The 18,838-nt window shown below is 52.4% G+C and overlaps 1 protein-coding gene across 2 annotated transcripts in view; it reads right to left on the reverse strand.

Annotated features, from left to right (window-relative positions):
- The window catches only part of LOC146783280 (tRNA (32-2'-O)-methyltransferase regulator THADA-like), a 233,738-nt gene that overhangs the window by 116,188 nt on the left and 98,712 nt on the right, over nt 1-18,838 (reverse strand). For both annotated transcript variants that reach the window (XM_085633313.1, XM_085633314.1), the window contains one exon: nt 18,381-18,547. In XM_085633313.1, coding sequence (XP_085489439.1) covers nt 18,381-18,547 — 167 coding nt within the window. The remainder of the gene's footprint in view (nt 1-18,380; nt 18,548-18,838) is intronic.

An 18,838-nucleotide genomic window follows, 5' to 3' on the forward strand; every position in this document is an offset into this window, starting at 1 on the left:
CAGAGGAAAGGAATGCCTTCATTGCAAGTAGGATCGCCTGGAGCTCCAGAAGGTTGATATGGAGCCTGGACTCCGCCGGAGAGCAGAGGCCTCTGATCTCCGCCTCTCCCATGTGGCCACCCCATCCCAGGAGGGACGCATCTGTCACCACTGTGTGCTCCGGTTGGGGAAGGGAGAGTGATCGGTCGCTGACCCAATGCCGATTCGTAAGCCACCACTGTAACTGTCGTGCAGTGCCCTCCGAGATCTGGATCTGGACCCTCGGGTAGGTCGCTTCCCCACCGCTGCAGCTCCGCCGATCCTGACCGCTGTGTGGTGACCTCCAGTTTACAGCTATACCTCTGTGCCCATGTGCCTGCCCGCCCCCCTTCTCTTTTTGTACCCCGAGTGTGGAGTGAGTGTTTTTCCTGGTTTCTCCTCTCGCCGGGCTCCTCAGCCCCGTCTTTCCCGCCGCTGCCTCCCGTGCGGCCCCTCCCCCCTTGCTCCCATTGGCTCTTCCCTCACGCCTCCCAGCTGACCCCTCCTCCCCTCCTTCCCTCTTATGGCGACCGCTGCGCGGCGGAGACAGCGACCCTTGACCCTCGGGTAGGTCGCTTCCCCACCGCTGCAGCTCCGCCGATCCTGACCGCTGTGTGGTGACCTCCAGTTTACAGCTATACCTCTGTGCCCGTGTGCCTGCCCGCCCCCCTTCTCTTTTGTACCCAGAGTGTGGAGTGAGTGTTTTTCCTGGTTTCCCCTTTCGCCTCTGTGCCCGTGTGCCTGCCCGCCCCCCTTCTCTTTTTGTACCCGAGTGTGGAGTGAGTGTTTTTCCTGGTTTCTCCTCTCGCCGGGCTCCACAGCCCCGTATTTCCCGCTGCTGCCTCCCGTGCGGCCCCGCCCCCCTTGCTCCCATTGGCTCTTCCCTCCCGCCTCCCAGCTGACCCCTACTCCCCTCTCATGGCGACCGCTGCGCGGCCGTGCCACCGGCGCGCCAAAGGCAAGCCCGTCTGCACCCATCCGCGCCTGGACCGCACCCAGCGCCAGGACCCCTGGCCCTCGACGATGCCAGCCCACACAACGGACCTACACTGCCGCCACCCTCCACGCACAACTCCGATCGGAACCCCACCTGCTACCAAGCCACCCCGAAACGCACACACGGACTCTTCGCCTGCCTTGCCTGCAAATACACCAGCCCCCGAACCTGCACCGCACCCGCCAGACCAGACACCAGCAACAATCACCTCAAGTGCATCCTGCTCAACACCCGCTCCATCCACAGGCACGCCATAGAGCTATGGGACCTCCTCGACACAACATCTCCAGACGTCGCCTTCCTCACTGAAACCTGGATGAACGCCTCCTCAGCCCCTGACATCGCCATAGCCATCCCAGATGGATACAAGATCACTCGGAGGGACCGCGTCAACCAAACAGAGGAGGCATCGCCATCGTTCACAGAGACACCATCCGGATCACGACCAACTCCGTCGACACCCTCACCGGCGCCGAGCACCTCCACTTCCAGATACACACCGACCCCAAAACCACCCTCAGAGGCACTCTCATCTACAGACCCCCGGGACCACGTGCACAATTCAGCGAACCCATCGCAGACTTTGTCAGCCCGCACGCACTAGCCTCCCCAGACTACATCCTCCTAGGAGACCTCAACTTCCACCTAGAGAACAACAAAGACAGCAACTCCACTGCCCTGCTGGACAACCTCGCCGACCTCGGACTCAAGCAACTGGTGAACACCCCCACCCACCACGCCGGCCACACGCTTGACCCCATATTCTCCTCCAGCAAGCACATCTCCTTCAGCCACTCAACCGAACTACAATGGACAGACCACAGCTGCATCCACTTCAACTACAGAAGAACCATGACCCACCAACACCCGCAACAGGCACCCCGCAGAAGCTGGAGCAAGATCACCACCAACCAGCTAACCACCTCCCTCAGCCAGAACCCTCCCACCAACACGACGGACCCCAACGAAGCAGCACGTAACCTCACACAGTGGCTCACCAACTGCGCCAATGACCTCGCACCACTGAAGAACCCGTCCAGCAGACCCTACAGCAAGATGACCTTGTGGTTCTCCGACGACCTCAAAAGCTCCAAGAAAACCTGCCGCGCCCTCGAGAAAGCCTGGCGCCACGACCAGTCAACAAAAAACAGCCCTAAAAAACGCCACCCGCAAACACCACCAGCTGATCCGCACCACCAAGAGGACAGCATTCAAAGAACGACTGGACAACAACACCCAACACAGCAAGGAACTCTTCAGAATCGTCAAAGAGCTCGCCGACCCCAGCGCCTGCAGCAACGACATCACACCCTCGCAGGACCTCTGTGACTCACTCGCCTCGTTCTTTCACCGCAAGATCACCGACATACACAACAGCTTCGACGCACAAACCACGCACACAAACACCGAACCGGCACCCCCCACCACCACCCTCGGCACCCGGACCCCGGTCAACACCGAAGACACCACCCACACGATGAACACCATCCACTCCGGCTCCCCTACCGACTCCTGTCCACACCACATCTTCAACAAAGCCGACTACATCATCGCACCCAAACACCGGGACATCATCAACAGCTCGTTCGCATCCGCCACCTTCCCGGAGAACTGGAAACATGCAGAGCTCAGCGCCCTCCTGAAGAAACCCAACGCGGACACCACCGACCTCAAGAACTTCCGCCCCATCTCGCTCCTCCCTTTTTCTGCCAAAATCATAGAGAAGACCGTCAACAAACAACGCTCTGCCTTCCTCGAGACCAACGGATCCCTCGTCCCCTCACAGTCCGGTTTTCGAGCAAACCACAGCACCGAGACCGCCCTCATCGCAGCCACCGACGACATCAGGTCCCTGCTCGACAACGGAGAAACAGCTGCCCTCATCCTCCTGGACCTCTCAGCAGCCTTCAACACCGTATGCCACCGCACCCTGATACATCGCCTCAGCAACACCGGAATCCAAGGAACGGCCCTGGAGTGGATCATCTCGTTCCTCGCCGGAAGAACCCAGAGAGTCCGACTCCCCCCATTCCGATCCGCGGCCACCGAAGTCATCTGCGGCGTCCCACAAGGATCCTCGCTCAGCCCCAACCTCTTCAACATCTACATGAGCCCGCTCGCAGCCATCGCACGCCAACACAACCTCAACATCATCTCCTACGCCGACGCCACCCAGCTGATCCTCTCCCTCACCAACGACCCCACAAAAGCCAGAGCCAACCTCCAGGAAGGAATGAAAGACGTCGCGGAATGGATGAAGCTCATCCGTCTGAAACTGAACTCAGACAAAACGGAAGTCCTCATCCTGGGACCATCCCACTCTGCCTGGGACGACTCCTGGTGGACCCCTGCCCTGGGCATCGCCCCCAAGCCAACGGATCACGCACGCAACCTGGGCTTCATCCTAGACTCCTCCCTCACGATGACCCAGCAAGTCAACGCCGTCTCGTCATCCTGCTTTAACACCCTGCGCATGCTCCGAAAGATCTTCCGGTGGATCCCCATCGAAACCAGGAAGACGGTCACCCAGGCCCTCGTCACCAGCCGACTCGACTACGGGAACACCCTCTACGCGGGAACCACAGCCAAACTCCAGAAAAGACTCTAGTGCATACAGAACGCCTCTGCACGACTCACCCTAGGCATCCCCCGCCACTGCCACATCTCCGCCCATCTGAAAGACCTGCATTGGCTCCCCGTCAGCAAAAGGATCACGTTCAGACTCCTCACCCACGCTCACAAAGCTCTCCACGACATGGGCCCCAAATACCCACTCGCCAGCACCGTTCCGCCAGCCTAGCCCTCGCCACCGTCCCACGCATCTGCAGAGCCACCGCCGGAGGAAGATCCTTCTCCTACCTGGCGGCCAAGACATGGAACTCCCTCCCCACCCACCTACGGCTGACCCAGGACCACCTCTCCTTCAGGAAACAGCTCAAGACCTGGCTGTTCGAGCAATAGCAGCCCCCCCCCCCTCCTCCCACGCCTTGAGACCCTTGCGGGTGAGTAGTGCGCTTTACAAATCTGTTGATTGATTGATTGATTGAAGTACTCGGACAGGTTCCCTTGATGCTGCGCCCACTGGAACCTCAGGTCCCACTGCAGAGCCCGCATATGCCATCTGGCATGATTGGTCAGCAGAATGCAGGAGGCCATGAGGCCCAGCAGCCTCAAGGTCATCCTGACCGAAACCCAGGACAAGGGCCGAAAGATCGGAATCATAGCCCGAATGTCCCGGACTTGCTGTTCGGGAGGATAAACCCAAAACTGCGCTGTATCCAGAACCACTACGATAAAGAGGGGCTTCGGAGAGGGAATCAGGTGCGACTTCGGCACGCTGATGGAGAGCCCCAGAAAATGCAGGTCGGCCGTGTGAGAAAGTGCAATCTTTCTTGCATGGTATGCCCCCACTTTTTTCTTAATTGCTGAATGTACTTTGACTGAGTGTGCCCTGGACTCCTGCCAATCAGGTGCCTAGGGCCTATGTTTCTTCCCTAAAAACCTCAAGCCCAAATTGGCAAACCCTGGCCACATGTCAGACCCTGGTAAATGGTACCCTAGGTACCCAGGGCTTTGTGACCAGGGAAGGCCTCTAAGAGTTGCAGCACTCTTTGTGCCAACCTTAGAAGCCCTGAACCCTAACACACACACACACTGCCCTTACAGGCTGAGTGTCTGGGTACAAGACAAAAGAAAGAGTCGACATGGCACACATCCCTGTGTGCCATGCCCACCACCTACACTGCCCTGGCATACATCAGCCACCCCTCTAGCTGGGTGCCCTATGCCAGTGGCGTGGGCACAGGAGCATGAGCCCTCTGCCCCTACAGTACCCAGGTCCATTCCTGGGCACTGTAAGTGCAGAGCTGCCATTTAAGAGTACATGGTGCTGAGAGCTCGTCAAACACGAACTCCACAGCACCATAATGGCAACACTGAAAACTGATAAGTTTGGTATCAAACTTCTCAGCACATTAAACCCGCACTGATGCCAGTGTGTGATTTAATGTACCAAGCACCCCAGAGGGCATCTTAGAGATGCCCCCTGAAACCTAACCTACAATCCACGTCTGGTCTGGGAAGCTGCCCAGGCTGCCACACAGCGGACATGTTGCTGGACCCCTGGGTAGGAGAGCCCCCGCTCTCCTGGGCCTGCAACAATGCACATCCTGGGCGAGGTGCTAGGTCTCCTCCCCCAGGATGGACAGGGGGAAGCTTCAAAGGAATGCCGTCTCTGTGAGGTTCCCCAGTCCACTTGCTGCACCCACTCTGGCGGGAAGCCTGGCCGGAAACTCCAAATAAGGACAGGGGATGTGCCAGCCTGCCAACCCGACCCCTCAGGTGGGGGGAGGCGAGGTGAAGCACATATCCGGGCACTCACCATCTTGAAGATGGGAGGCTCTGCCCAATCAGGACTAGGCTACTGCCCCCCTCCCACAGGAGAGTGGCAGGATCGGGGGTGTACCCACCCCAGGGCAGGGACCCATTGGTCCCTGCCCTTTACCTACCTGTAACGCCCCTAAATCTAGTATTTAGGGGCATCCTGAACCTTCCTTCCTGAGATTCCAGATTCCGAAAAACTAAGAAGAGCAAGAAGAAAGAAGACCTGCCGTGCAGCTGCTAAGAAGAGGAAGACACCAACTGCTTTGGCCCCAGCCCTACCGGCCTGTCGACCCTCGAACCTTTTCCTGCTACATCCCGGCACCTCTTGTGGCCAGAAACCTCACAAACCCCGGAGGACCTGGCTACCTTTTGGCTCTAAGCACCTGGGACTCCCTTGAGCAGAGGCTCTGCTCAAAACCAGCTTCTAACCCCTGGCATCAGCCCGGAACCGTGAACCCTGCACACTCTGCACCCGCCAAGCCTGGCCTGTGCCGGAGTAAACAAAGACCCCGAGGACCTCTCCCCGGTGACTGTGACCCCGAATCCGGCACCTAAGGACTAACCTTGACGCTCCTGACGACGCCTGCAGCCTCAGAACCAGGTACCCCCCCCCCCAACCGCGATCAACAGAGGGTAAGATTTCCCGACACCAAAAGGCACCCCTGCACCTGGCACCCTGCGGCCCCTGTGCCCAACTCCTGGGTATCTACCTATCCTCCAACTACCCAACTTACCTCTCGAAGTGGTGGTGGCACCTGAACCAGGAGCTTTCCCATTGAAATCCATTGAGCGCCCGAAGGCTCAAAAGCACCCTGCACCCAGCCGCCCGAGTGGCCCTGGCAGTGTAACCTCTACACCTATCAACTTCCCCATTTGCCCTGAGCAAGTGAACAGGAGCCCAGTTCCCACAGCCGTGTGGCCTGCTAGTCAGCAGCCACCAATCAAGGCCCACCTGCCTCCAATAGGATAACATTGGGTCTAACTCACTCTGCACCCGGCTGCCCTTGTGCCGCTGAGGGTGTAACAACTGTACCTACCTGACCCTGGGAGACCCCTGAGTCTGTGCCCAGAACCTTAACTCTGCTAGTCGAGTACTTACCCCAAAGCCGATAACCCAATTTTCCTCCATAGGGTAACACGACTGGTTTCTTCTGAAATTTCTTCGAAGTGTGGAGTTTCTAAAATGTAAAATATTCACCAAAAATCAACCGAGTAACGAAAACTAAAATACTCGCCTGCTATTAGGAGAGATCCCAGTGCTGGATCTTGGTGCCCAGCACTGACCCTGAAAAATATTCACAACTGTACTTACCAGTAACACAATTTTCTTCCATAGGAAATCACTGACTGTTTTTCTATGAAATTTCTTCTGTCGATTTTTGCAAACTTCAAATAGTCTTTAAAAATCATACCAACTGCGATAACGTAATTACTTACCTGTTTTAGATAGAGGTCCCAGTACTGAGTCTAGGAGCCCAGTACTGGATTACAAAAGTAACGAGTACCTACTTTACCTGCAACTTGCATTTTCTCTCATAGGGAATCATTGACTGTTTTTCTATGAAATTTCTTCTGTCAACTTTTAAAATAGCAGAATAGTGCCTAAAAATCACAACAGTAACTAAGTCGACTTTTATCACTTGTTTCTAAGAACTGTCCCAGGACAGAATCTAGGATCCAGTCCTGGAGTTACAAAAGTAATCCTGAAAGTAATCTATTGCAAATAACTTAAAACTTCCACTGAGCTCAATGCGTTATTGTGTTCGAAATTGTGTTGCCTATTGCAACATCCTGTAATCAGTATTTACAAAAGTCAATTGCATATTGCAAAAGTATTTACCTAAAGCATCTCATTCTGAGAAAGTATATTTTAATACCTATTGTTGGTTATAAAATAAAACAAGCATATCTTTTTTTTATATAACCCATTGGCCTAGAGTTCAGTTATTGAGTGTGTGAGAACATTTGCTGACTGAGTGTGAACAACAAATGCTTTACACTGTCCTCCGATACTGCCTTACTGCTCGACCAAGCTACCACTTACCAGAGAGTAAGGTTATATCTAAGTTTAGCCTCTGCCAAACCTCTGGGGACTGTGGACTCTGTACACACTGTACCTATTTGGGAACAGTATATACAGAGCCACTTTCTCACAGGGGGTAGTCTGGAGGTGGGAGACGACTGCCTGGGGAGAGCCTGCCTTCAACAACCAGTCGTCTAGATAGGGGAAGACTGAAACCCCTGATCTGCGCAGATGAGCTGCGGCCACCGCCATCACTTTTGTGAACACCTGAGGGGCGCTGGTAAGGCCAAAAGGGAGCACAGTGAACTGAAAGTGCTCATGGCCTACCGTGAACCGCAGGTAACGCCGGTGGGCTGGCAGGACGGGGATATGAAAATAAGCGTCCTGCAAGTCCAACGATACCGTCCAGTATTGCGGGTCTAGGGCAGACAAGACCTGAGCAAGTGTGAGTATCTTGAACTTCTCCTTCCGGAGGAAGCGATTGACGTTCAAAAGCTCTAAGATAGGACGCAGGCCCTTGTCCTTCTTTGGAACCAAGAACTAGTGGGAGTAACAACCACGACCTACTTCTGGCGTCACAACGCGCTCAATGGCCTCCTTGGCCAAGAGGGCCGCAACTTCCTGCTGGAGAAGTGCCAAGTGATCCCCCGACATTTGGTGGTACTGATGTGGCGGGGCTGGAGGGTTAGTCTCGAAGGGGAGGGAGCAGCCCCTTCGGATTATATGTAAAACCCACATGTCCGAAGTGAGGGTGCGCCAGTGGGGGAGGTGATGGCCGCCCACTGGCATTTGGTGGACCTGAAACACCGGACTAGGAAGGTTTGGAGGCAGTGGTGGCAGGGGAGGTGGTGAACTGACCCGCCCACTGGCCCCGTGACACACCTCAGCGGGTCCCACGTCCGCCGCTGCGCTGAGACTGTTGCTGCGCAGGCCTGTGGCTTTGAAACAAACGTGTTTGTGCGCCCATTTCTTGGCCACGAAAGAAGCGAAAAGCAGAAGCCGAAGGAATACGCATGGCCGAAAGGCCCAAGGACTTGGCCGTAGCCCACGTATCCTTAATAACGCTACAACGCACTGTCTGCCTTGTCGCCAAAAAGGCGAGTGCCATCAAAAGGCATGTCCATCAGAAAAGCCAGTCGTCCTCAGCCAGGCGTGACGGCGTAGCGCCACTGTCGTGGAAATCGCTCTGCCCAGCGAGTCGGTGGTGTCAAGGTCACAACGAATCGTGAACTTGGCTGCATCTCTCCCCTCAGCAATAGCTTTGGAGAGCACTGTCCAGGCCTCCTCCGGACACTGAAGCAGCACATGCGCCACCGTATCCCACACAGAGTGGGAATAACGGCCCAAGAGGCATGCGGTGTTCACAGACCGCAACCCTGAACTGGCGGAAGAGAAAATCTTCTACCCAAACTGCTCCAGTTTCTTAGATTCCCTGTCTGGAGGTGCGAAAGGGAATGCGCTTGGAGACACAGAGGCTTGGACAACCAAGCTCTCAGGGGAAGGGTGTTGGGAGAGGAAAATAGGGTCGCCCGGGCCGGATGATGGTATCGGGCCACGTTCCTATCCACAGGAGCCCCTGTGTTGGACCTGGACCAGGTGCCCAAAAGAACGTCCAAAAGTGCATAATTAAAGGGCAGCAGTGGCTGCACAGAGGAAGCTGCCGGCCAAAGCACTTCTGTCAGGAGGTTAGTCCTGACGGCCACTGTAGGGAGCTCGAGGTGGAGAGCCTCTGCCGCCCTACGCAACACCACTGAATAAGTACCACCCTCCCCCGTAGCCACAGTAAAAGGAGACAGTCCGCCAGGTTCTGGAGAGAAATCCAGATCACCTGCGTCCTTCACATCCTCAGCCCAGTCCAGGTCTAACTCACTTTGGGCTGCAAGAGGGTCCTCAGACCTCCCCGTCCTCCGTAATCTGCTGGGCGGGTGGGAAAGAGGGAGGAGAATGGAGAAAGGGATAAAAATTCCTCATCGGTGTCGGAATCGGCGTCGATCGACACCGGTTCGGCACCGTCTCCATGTTGGGGTGGAATCCGGGGACAACATCGGGCGGGGAGCCGGCCGACGCTGGCGGCGGTGCCGAAGACGTTGATGTCGGTGGAGGTCAAACGAAGTCAACCGACATAGTCTGGGATCCATGCATGGATCCATGGGGGTCTCGCAGCGCCGTAGCCGGAGCCGTCGATGACGTCCGGGCCGGAGCCATCGACGAAGAAGGGCGAAAACCCCCAGTAGGATCCGTGGGGTCCGAAGGCACGCCGGCTGGGCCCGACAGGCCATAGAGATGGCCCATGGCTGACAGAAATTCCTGCAGCTGGGCCGGAGTGGCAGACGGACCCGGGAAAGGCGGGTAGGCCGTCTGCAACTACGTAGGCTCCGCCGGAGCCGTGGTGTTGGCACCACCCGCACCCTCAGCCGTGTCGCGCGACAGGCTAGGGGAAAGAGAAGAGCGACATTGCTTCTTCACCTTCTTGTGCTCCGTCTTACCTGACCCCGAGTGCAAAGACTTCATCGCACAATGGTGGCAGCTCCGCGACCGGTCCCTCGACCTCCGACGGGACCGGGACCTTGAACGACGCGGAGCTGACTGCCAGGCCTAAAGCAACTTTCGGAACTGCTCCCGCAAAGTTTTTGGAGCCGTGGCCCGGCAGTCGGGGGCACGACGTGGGGTCATGGTCGCGCCCCAGGCAATAGAGACACTCACGGTGCAGGTCCGTCACCGACATCATGCGGGGACAAACCTCGCAAGACTTGAAACCGGGCATTCCTATAACACCAGGAGTCAAAGACAGAGACAAAAGTCCCCAAAAACTCAGTCAAAAATTGACTGGGGGTACCACTCTCTCCGGATCTGCACTTGTTGGTGCGGAAAAAGAAAGAACTGACATCAGCGCGCGAAGGCGGCGTCTAAGTAGCTGCTGCGACATCATCGCGGCGATCACGACGCCTACGACGGACGTGGAGCCGCACGACGCCACCTTCCAATGCGCAGGGGTACTGCTGTCGAAAACTTTCCGCTTCCAGTCTGACGTCTGGGGGTAATTCTAAGGTAAGGAATCTATCACTAACGTGTCAGACAGGTTTCTTAATAAGGTCAATAAGGTTTCTTATTGGGAAGGGGTTTGTTACTGGATTTCCTTTCGGTGTGAGGTTTGTATCATGTTTCTCTTTAAGAAGGGAGGTGTATCCAATGTATTTTTTGGGGGACAGAAAGCAAAATGTTACCCAGTAAGCATCTGCTTATGGCATGTAGAGCTCTAAGCACTCCTGTGCAGAAGCATGAACAACCAGGCATTGGGCATTATATAGCAATACAGGAGGCCATCATTCTGAGAATGCGCATGACTGTCCTGACAGTGACTTGGTGGCCTGGTTGAAAGAGAGGGTTTAGCGCCTGGAAGGACTGGATTCTGGCAGCATATGGATAAGCCATGCCAACTTCTGAGTTGAGGATAGGGCTGTATCTGGAGGGGTTGGAAGTGGGATTTTGTAGCGTTGATGGTAAACTCTAGTTGGTGAAGGAGGTTTATTGTGAGTTGAGTGTGTTAGCAGCAGTTTTGAGGGCTGGCCCTCTTTACAAGTCACTCGTCTGGATAGGGGGAAGCCATCGACTCCTTGTCTACCCTGGTGAGCAGCCACTACTGCAAGACACTTGATGAACTTCCTGTGTGCAGTGGTGACCCTGAAAGAGAGCACCTAGAACTGGTAATGCTTTCTGCTGACGATAAACCTGGGTGGATAGGTATGTGGCAATAAGAGTCCTTCTGCTCAAGCACGGCCATGAAGTCGCCTTCTTGTAGCAGGGGAATGACATCCAGGAGAGAAATTATGTAGAAGTGCACGGAAATAATGTATTTGTTTCAGGGGCCTGAGGTCCAGAATGGGTTGAAGGGAACCATCTTTTTTGGGAACATGAAAGTATAGAAACTATACTCCTGTGCCCTGCTGATGGTGGGGGTGGGTTCTATGGCTCCTTTGAAAAGAAGCGCTGGGACCTCTTCCATGATATCTTTTGATGTTCTAGGAAACGTTTGCGCTCACGACGTGGAATGATGGGAGGCATGGAAGTGAACTCCAGAAAATAACCATGTTGGATGAAAACCAACACCTTTGAAGACGCCCTGATAGGTGTTGTACGATCAGGGAGAAGGAGAGGCAGCCAGGGCATAATGGTGGTGACTGCTCCTTTAGGGGAGCCACCTTTACCCCTGCCTTTCAAGTTGTTGCCTCTGTAGGACCCTCGTAACTTCTGGGAGAGGATTGTTGGATGTGTGGCCATTGGTATGAGGTGGCAGTCTCTGGAGAGGCTGCCTTTGAGCCCCCACAGTAGGGCATGCATCGAAAGGAGCAGCGAGGGGTAGGAGTATAAAGGGCACTCAGCGCTTTAGCCGTTTCTATGTCTTTCTTTATTTTTGCCAACATCTGGTCAACCTGTGGTCTGAACAGATGTTGCCCTTTGAAGGGTGGGTTGAGCAAATTTTATAGGACTTTCGGTTTGAAGCCGGAGATACAGAGCACAGAAGGACACTGGGGCTGCCCCCTTGCAGCAGTGTTCACTGCATCTAGAGCGCAGTGGATACTAGTGCTGGAGATCTGCTTTCCCTCTGAGATGATCTCATAACCCATTTTCCGGAGCTCCTCTAGGAGATGTTGAAGGAGTTCCTCCATCTCATCCCAATGGGCACAGTCTTACCTAGAGAGCAGCCCAATGGAATTAGCAATCCATCAATGGTTGGCCGACTGCGCAGCTACCCTCTTACCTGCAGCATCTATTCATTTACTCTTTTTATCTGGTGGAGGAGCATCACCAGTAGTTGGACAGTTAGCCCTTTTACGGGCAGTAGTGACAACAAGAGAGTTGGGAGGAAGCTGGCCACGGATGTACAGAGGGTCAGTAGGGGAAGCTTGCATTTTTTTGTCCACCCTATGCATAATGACTCTGGCGCAGACGGCGGAGTGAAAGAGGTCCATGGTGTGACGGAGCATGGCTTCACGCATGGGGAGGTTCTCAGCGGGTCAGTGGGTGGTGGACAGAGTCTCGAAAAGACTTGTTGTGGAGATCGACATTTGGAAGAAGGCAGCCCTACCAATAAGTTCATGGTAGGAGGTGGAGTCACCAGGAGGGGAGGGACGGCAGGATACAGGTCGGGATCTGTGTCCCCTGGTCAGTCAGGGTCATAAGTGTCCCAGGGATTCCCCTGCGGAGGAGCGTCGAAGGAATCCCCCTCCCCTACTCCCCCAAGTCGGAATGAGGAGACCCCCGAGGTAGATAGGGAACAGGGTTGCATGGAGAAGTGGGTAGGAAGGGTGAGTGCTGTGGAGCAGGATGAGGTGGTGGCAGAAGAGTGACAGGCAAAGGGCTTTAAACTTTCTCCACATTCTTGCACTGCTTCGGTGGAGGTGGGATATCCAAGGCTTTTTTGAGGACAGCTGCCATTTGGACGGTTGAGCAGCAGATCCCAGAGGGTGAGTGAGTATCCGTCCCATGCGGGGATGTATCATGAGGTGTTTCTGCCGGGTGTTAATCTCCTCCTGAAGTTTATTGAGAATCGGCCTGAGGGTTCCGGAGCTGTGTGCGGACTTGATGGTCGGGGTCGATGGTCTCGGCTCAACATCGACTTCGATGGTCGGCTTCGAGGCAGGAGCAGCCAGTGCCAAAGCAGTCAGACTAAATGGTTTCTTTGGCACCAAGCTGGGCATTGCGTCCAAAGATGATGGTTGGTGCCCACCATGGCCCGCAGGTGGTGGCAGCCCACCAGTCTGTCTCTGGGGTTCCAGAGTAAGTGGACGACCCTTTGGTGGAGGTTTCTTAGGATGGAACCGATGTTGACGAGGGCCTGGGTGGTGTAGTACTGTACTCAAAGCTGCCTGCGCTAGTAGAAGATCTTCGATCTCCAGATTGGAGCCAGAGAGGTCATTGGAGGAAAAAGCCACTTCATCCGTGGCCGATGATTGTAGCTGGTGTTCTCCGTTGATGTCCTCAGGCTGAAAAGGTCAGGGATGCCATCTCTGCTCCTATGTGATATCTCGAAACGTCTTGCCGGATGGTCGCAAAGTGTTTTCTTTGAACAGAAGTAGCGGCAGGTCTCACAAGCAACCTCATGCTTAGGAAACAAACACAAATTACAGACCTGGTGGAGATCGGTCCAAAGATATTTTGTCTGGCAGCGAGGACAATAGCGAAAAGGCATCCGTCCCAACACTGTGGGGACATGAAGGGGGGACGCAGTTGGAGACGGAAGAAGTCCCCTTAGAGCAAAGGCTCACATGGGCCCAAGGTCGGCGAAGAGCCACCTGGTCGAAGCAGGGATCGTTGACTCAAGACAAAGGGACAAGAGAAACACGATCAAAACAGTACACGCGAAGGAAAGGAACCTGTGTAAAGAGAAACAGTGTACCACGACAATGTTGAACAGCAGCACACGCCCGAACAGGACGACCGAAAGAAAACAATCTAACAATGGAGTTGATGAGCCTGCACATTACTAGCAAGAGGAGGAGTCACAGTACTGTGTGGCTTGAAAGACTGGTTAGAAGAAAAACAACTTGACATATCCGGGCCCAACACTAGATGGCAGGAGTGTGCACAGCATGTGTATTGACAGGCACACATGCCTCAAAGAGAATAGGTTACCTCCTTTCGAAATGGTGTCTGAGGTGGATACTCTTTCTACATGCAGATTCCACCCTCATGAATCTCCCCAAGTGCTAGACTGGACCCAGAATTATGGAAACAGCCATTCTGCATTGGCAGGTGGTGCCATGGTTACAACTCGATTGTGGTGGATCCCTCAATGTGATATCAAGGAGCCATATATGGCATTACCCCTGCACTCTGATGTCAGTTCCCATCCTTTTTTCCACACACTTATATGTGACGATAAGAGTGATAAGTTCGAAGGAATGCAGTGCAAAAACCTTATTATACATGTCAGATTACCTCTCAGAATAGGAAGGCCATGAGTTTTGATGAATTTGCAGGTAGATATAGTATCCACCAGAAACATTGTTATTGATGATATACAACTTATTTTCCTGATGGCCACATCTACCTCCAGATCCTTCACCACATTAATTAACACCACTACAGCAGCACTTCACAAACATTTTAGAACCACAACCTAATTTTTGGAACGATAAACTTGTAAGACCCTCTTACCTTTCATGGACATGAGGCGGGCCATTTTTTTATGTGATGACAGCAATGGTTTGTCAACATCATGAACTTGACCACACCCTCATATCAGACTGTGGCCAAGATACTGATCGGCCGTAAAAGTAGCAGATGGTGCAGTGTACTGGAGTCTAGAGCTGGAACACTTTTCAGAGTGGGTGGGTGGCCCATGGATTCATTCACTAAAATTACACGGCTTCTGAAAAATGTTAGTGCTGACATCCGTGACTGTGGCAAACTCGAAAAACACTTCTGCAAGAGAGCATGGGGTAAGGCCTCAAATTAGATATATGATTTTAGAAATCGCAAACATGGCCTAAGGACATTGGCGTGTTTTACATAAACATCAGAATCAATTACACAAGGCCAGATTAATTTCCTTTTAAGCACAGCAGATTAAGTGATTTGTCCAGAATCAAAGGTTATTGAGCCAACACCAGGACTTCTACTTGATTCCCAACATCCAAAGTTGGTAGCTCTTGCCGTTAGACCACATCTATATTTCACAATGTATGTACGTGCAAGGGTTTGTATTAAAAATACACCTTTGCACTGGTGCACGAACTGGAGTAATCATTTTAAATGTTACTTGCATATAGACCACAACTTTTGCAACCCACTAAAAATCTCCTCTGGACCCACCAGTGGGTTCCAACCCACAGTTTGGGAACGGCCGCACTACAGTATACCCCAGTAGAAGGGTCTGAAGAGAAATCACAAACAAGGGAAATGCCATAACCATCCTCAACAGCTAACCCACCCTACAAGCCCAGGGTGGAAACAAAGAACAGAACTAGACTCTTGCAATAGGCAAATATATGCCCTGGCTAGGAACGCCATTCAAATGCGGAAGAGAGACAGCCTTGCCCCAAGAAGTGGGTCCGGCCGTCAAGAACAATACCTAAAAAAAATTCTGTTGATCAGGATTTTATTATTTATTTATTTTTATACTGAAATAGGATGCAGCCTGACAACAGCATATCTCTTCAAGCAAAAAGCATATCCAATAAGGAGAGGCCAGTCAAGACCATGTCAACATCAATAATGTCAACCAACTGGACAGAATTAAGCAGCGAGTAATGTGGGCCACCTACCAAAATTGTAACCCTGAAACACACAGCCACAAATAAAGCAAGCATAAGGCAATTGTGCATGCATGACCTGTGAACCTATCATCAACTACTACCAAACCATACTCCAGTGAGGGTTCATAGCAATGGAGATAAAACACAAAAAACTAATTGGGCAAATATGTGCCACAGGAAGATTTCAGACCAAAATGACCTGCAGTATATCACAATATTTAAGGGTCTCCTGGGGAAAACGCTTCCACACCTGTGCCTGAAAAGACATAACCCATCGTCACAATACACAGTTCAACAGGTGGGCAGCGTCTGACACTGACCACCTTTAAAATGGGCAGCGAGGATGAAAAGGAAAACGGTTGCGTTTGGTCTCAGTAACCCTTGAAAGTACCAAGCCTCTTCCATCCACACAAAGGCATATGTAGCAGCAGATGTCAGTAGTGCAGGTGATGTCTGTAAGGTCCTAGACTTATAAAACCTTTGAACTTCCCATATCGTTGACAGGAAAGACCAGTAGAACATGCCAAGCCCCAAGTGTGGGTAACGGCACATCCCTGCACAATGCCATAGAAGACTATTGAAGCCTAGTCACCAAAAAGGTGGGATCCTTCAAAGGCTGCATGGAACAAATTCAAAAGAACATCTCCAGGAAGATCAATGGAGCGCAACCAAGCACGTGTCGGAAGGACCGCAGAAGAACCCACGGAGTCCTCATAAGTTGTTTGACAGTCCCAAATCCATTTCTAACTACTTCTCCAAAGAACCCAGTAAAAGGGGCCACTATCCATGCCATTTCTCAAAAAGCATTGGAATATTGCACAAAAAGGCATAATGTTACAAGGAGGAGGAGTCAAGTGGAGAGAGTGGAGGGGGGCCTGCTTTAATTGATGCAAACGCAAGGGTCCACAACCCCAACCCCTCAGGCGAAGGATGAGAGGACAGGAGGTAGTTATCGTCTGGAGCCAGACAATGACAGCAAGTGCCTCACTGGTGGAGGGCCAGTGTAAACGTCAGCTGAACCCAGGCAGACATGACGGGGTTTAGCAGGGCTTAATTACTTGGCAATAGGGCATTCAACATGGCAGAACCAGACTGCAGGCTTTCCATCAAAATGTTTGTTTAAACACTGCAGCTGGCAACTATACTTCTAGGACCTCTGCCACTTTGTCCAAGACCGCTTGAAGGAAAGAAAACCCTCTGAAAGCAAAAGGGGAAAGCAGGGGCACATTAGAAGAAGCAATGAGGTAATTGAGGTCCCTAGAGATCCTAAAAAGGACCAAGAATTAAAGAAATGCACCTCACTACCGAAATTCTGGACATGGAAGCCCTTAACCGAAGGCTGAACTTTGCTCACAGGAGACCTAATAGTGCCCTTGCTCATGGTGCATTCCACTGTGTCCAAACTCGTCCTCTTTCCCAGATAATTCAGAAAAATGAGCTGTAACCACCAGTGTAAACTAGGTTAGTAACTGCATAAAAACTAAAAAAGGTCTTCAGCTGCAAAAAACATATTTGCCAAAGTCAGGATGGTGTCAATAGCATCAGCGGGGATGACCGATGCTGGGGTAGAGGCCAGCAGCCGAAGTGCGATCAAAGGTTTCTACAACAGAGAAAGCCGGAAGACATTGGTAAAAAAACCAGCATATCCTGGGGGCAAGCCGCCACTTGAGTGGAATCAGCACCATGGGCCAGAAAAGTTGGGAATGGATCCGGCGGTGCATATCGCAGAGCCGGAAAGGAGCCGAGCACTGGAATATTGGAATATTGGATGGGTATTTATAGAGCGCAAACGTTCGCTCCGAAGGGAGCATCTTGGCGCTGTGAAAACCTGTTCAATGGTGGATCTAGTCTGATGCTCGGGGGAGATTCAGGAGGTGAGGAATCTGCAGGTAGAAGTGTGAATTATGTCCATGGCTTGCTTTTGGGAGTGAGATTGTTCTAGAGATCTACAGACGGAGGTTGAGCTGGGAGGCCCAAGGTTCATCTTTGGAGGTGAGGTGGGACCCACGTCTTTCTTTAGAGGCGTGATCTGTCAGGTGCTCATTCACAGACTTCTCTTTGAGGGGTGAGGTTTATCTGAGGTTAATCTTTGAACAGTGAAGTCTTCCCTACATTTATCTTGGAGGATGTCAGGGGGTGAGAAGCAAGACGAAGATTTAAGGTTTCTCTTTAAGAGCGGAGTCTAGATCTGGTTTCTCTTTGGAAGGTGAGAGGTCTGAAGATTTAAGGTTTCTCTTTAAGAGCGGGGTCTAGATCTGGTTTCTCTTTGGGAGGTAAGAGGTCTATCAAGAGTTTCTTGTTTTGGCAGAGAGAACGGCTCTCCCGTGGTTCTCTTCTGGAGTGATGTCTGTTCTGGATACATGTTTGGGTTAAGGTCTGTCTCACTCAGCCTGCCCCTTTGGGATCAGTCAAATCCAGGTTTCCCTTTGATATGGAAGGGGTCTGTACTAGCTCTTTTTGGAAGGCATGAGGGTTGTCTCTGAATTGAGTCAAAGTAGATGTGACGCGATTCATGAATTCTCTATGTATTTGGACACAGGACAGGAGACAGGCCAGAACGGTTCATCTGCCTGTCTGCCACGAAAATTATTTGTGAATAACAGCAATCCCGTTGGACTCTGCCAGTGTGAGGTTTGCCCATGGCTATTAATACTGAATGCAATAGGTCTGTACCACTCACAAGAGAGGCTGAAGGTCTTACCTTGCAGTGGTTTGGTGGCTGCAGCCTGCAGAAGGTCTAGTTGAGCTATGGTGAAGTGGTCCTTCAGCATGCCGAGAAGGTGCCGGGCATAACACAGCTCTGCGCACTGCAACACCATTGGATCCTGTTCTGCTGGAAAGAGTTTTCTTAAGGTGGAGCTGTCTGACCTGCAGACCAAGAAACACATATTCACTTCTACAGTACTCCTCCTCAAGGAGTCAGTGTTTTAGAGAACTAACTCTTCACTGCTAGAGACGTTCCCATCTGAAGTGATAGCAAACATCACTAATTACAAACGTGTTTGTGAGTGCGTATGCACATATATGTGTATATAAAGGTGCAATGATGAGCTTCATATGCCACTGTATTTAGATATTTGCATGACATCTCAAATTGTAACTCCCTCAGTGAGATCGTGAAGGCATAATGGTTTATTTTCTCTGTTTTCACAGTACCTT

Source organism: Triturus cristatus, chromosome 11 (genome assembly GCF_964204655.1).
Source record: "Triturus cristatus chromosome 11, aTriCri1.1, whole genome shotgun sequence".
In the NCBI taxonomy this organism is placed as follows: Eukaryota; Metazoa; Chordata; class Amphibia; order Caudata; family Salamandridae; genus Triturus; species Triturus cristatus.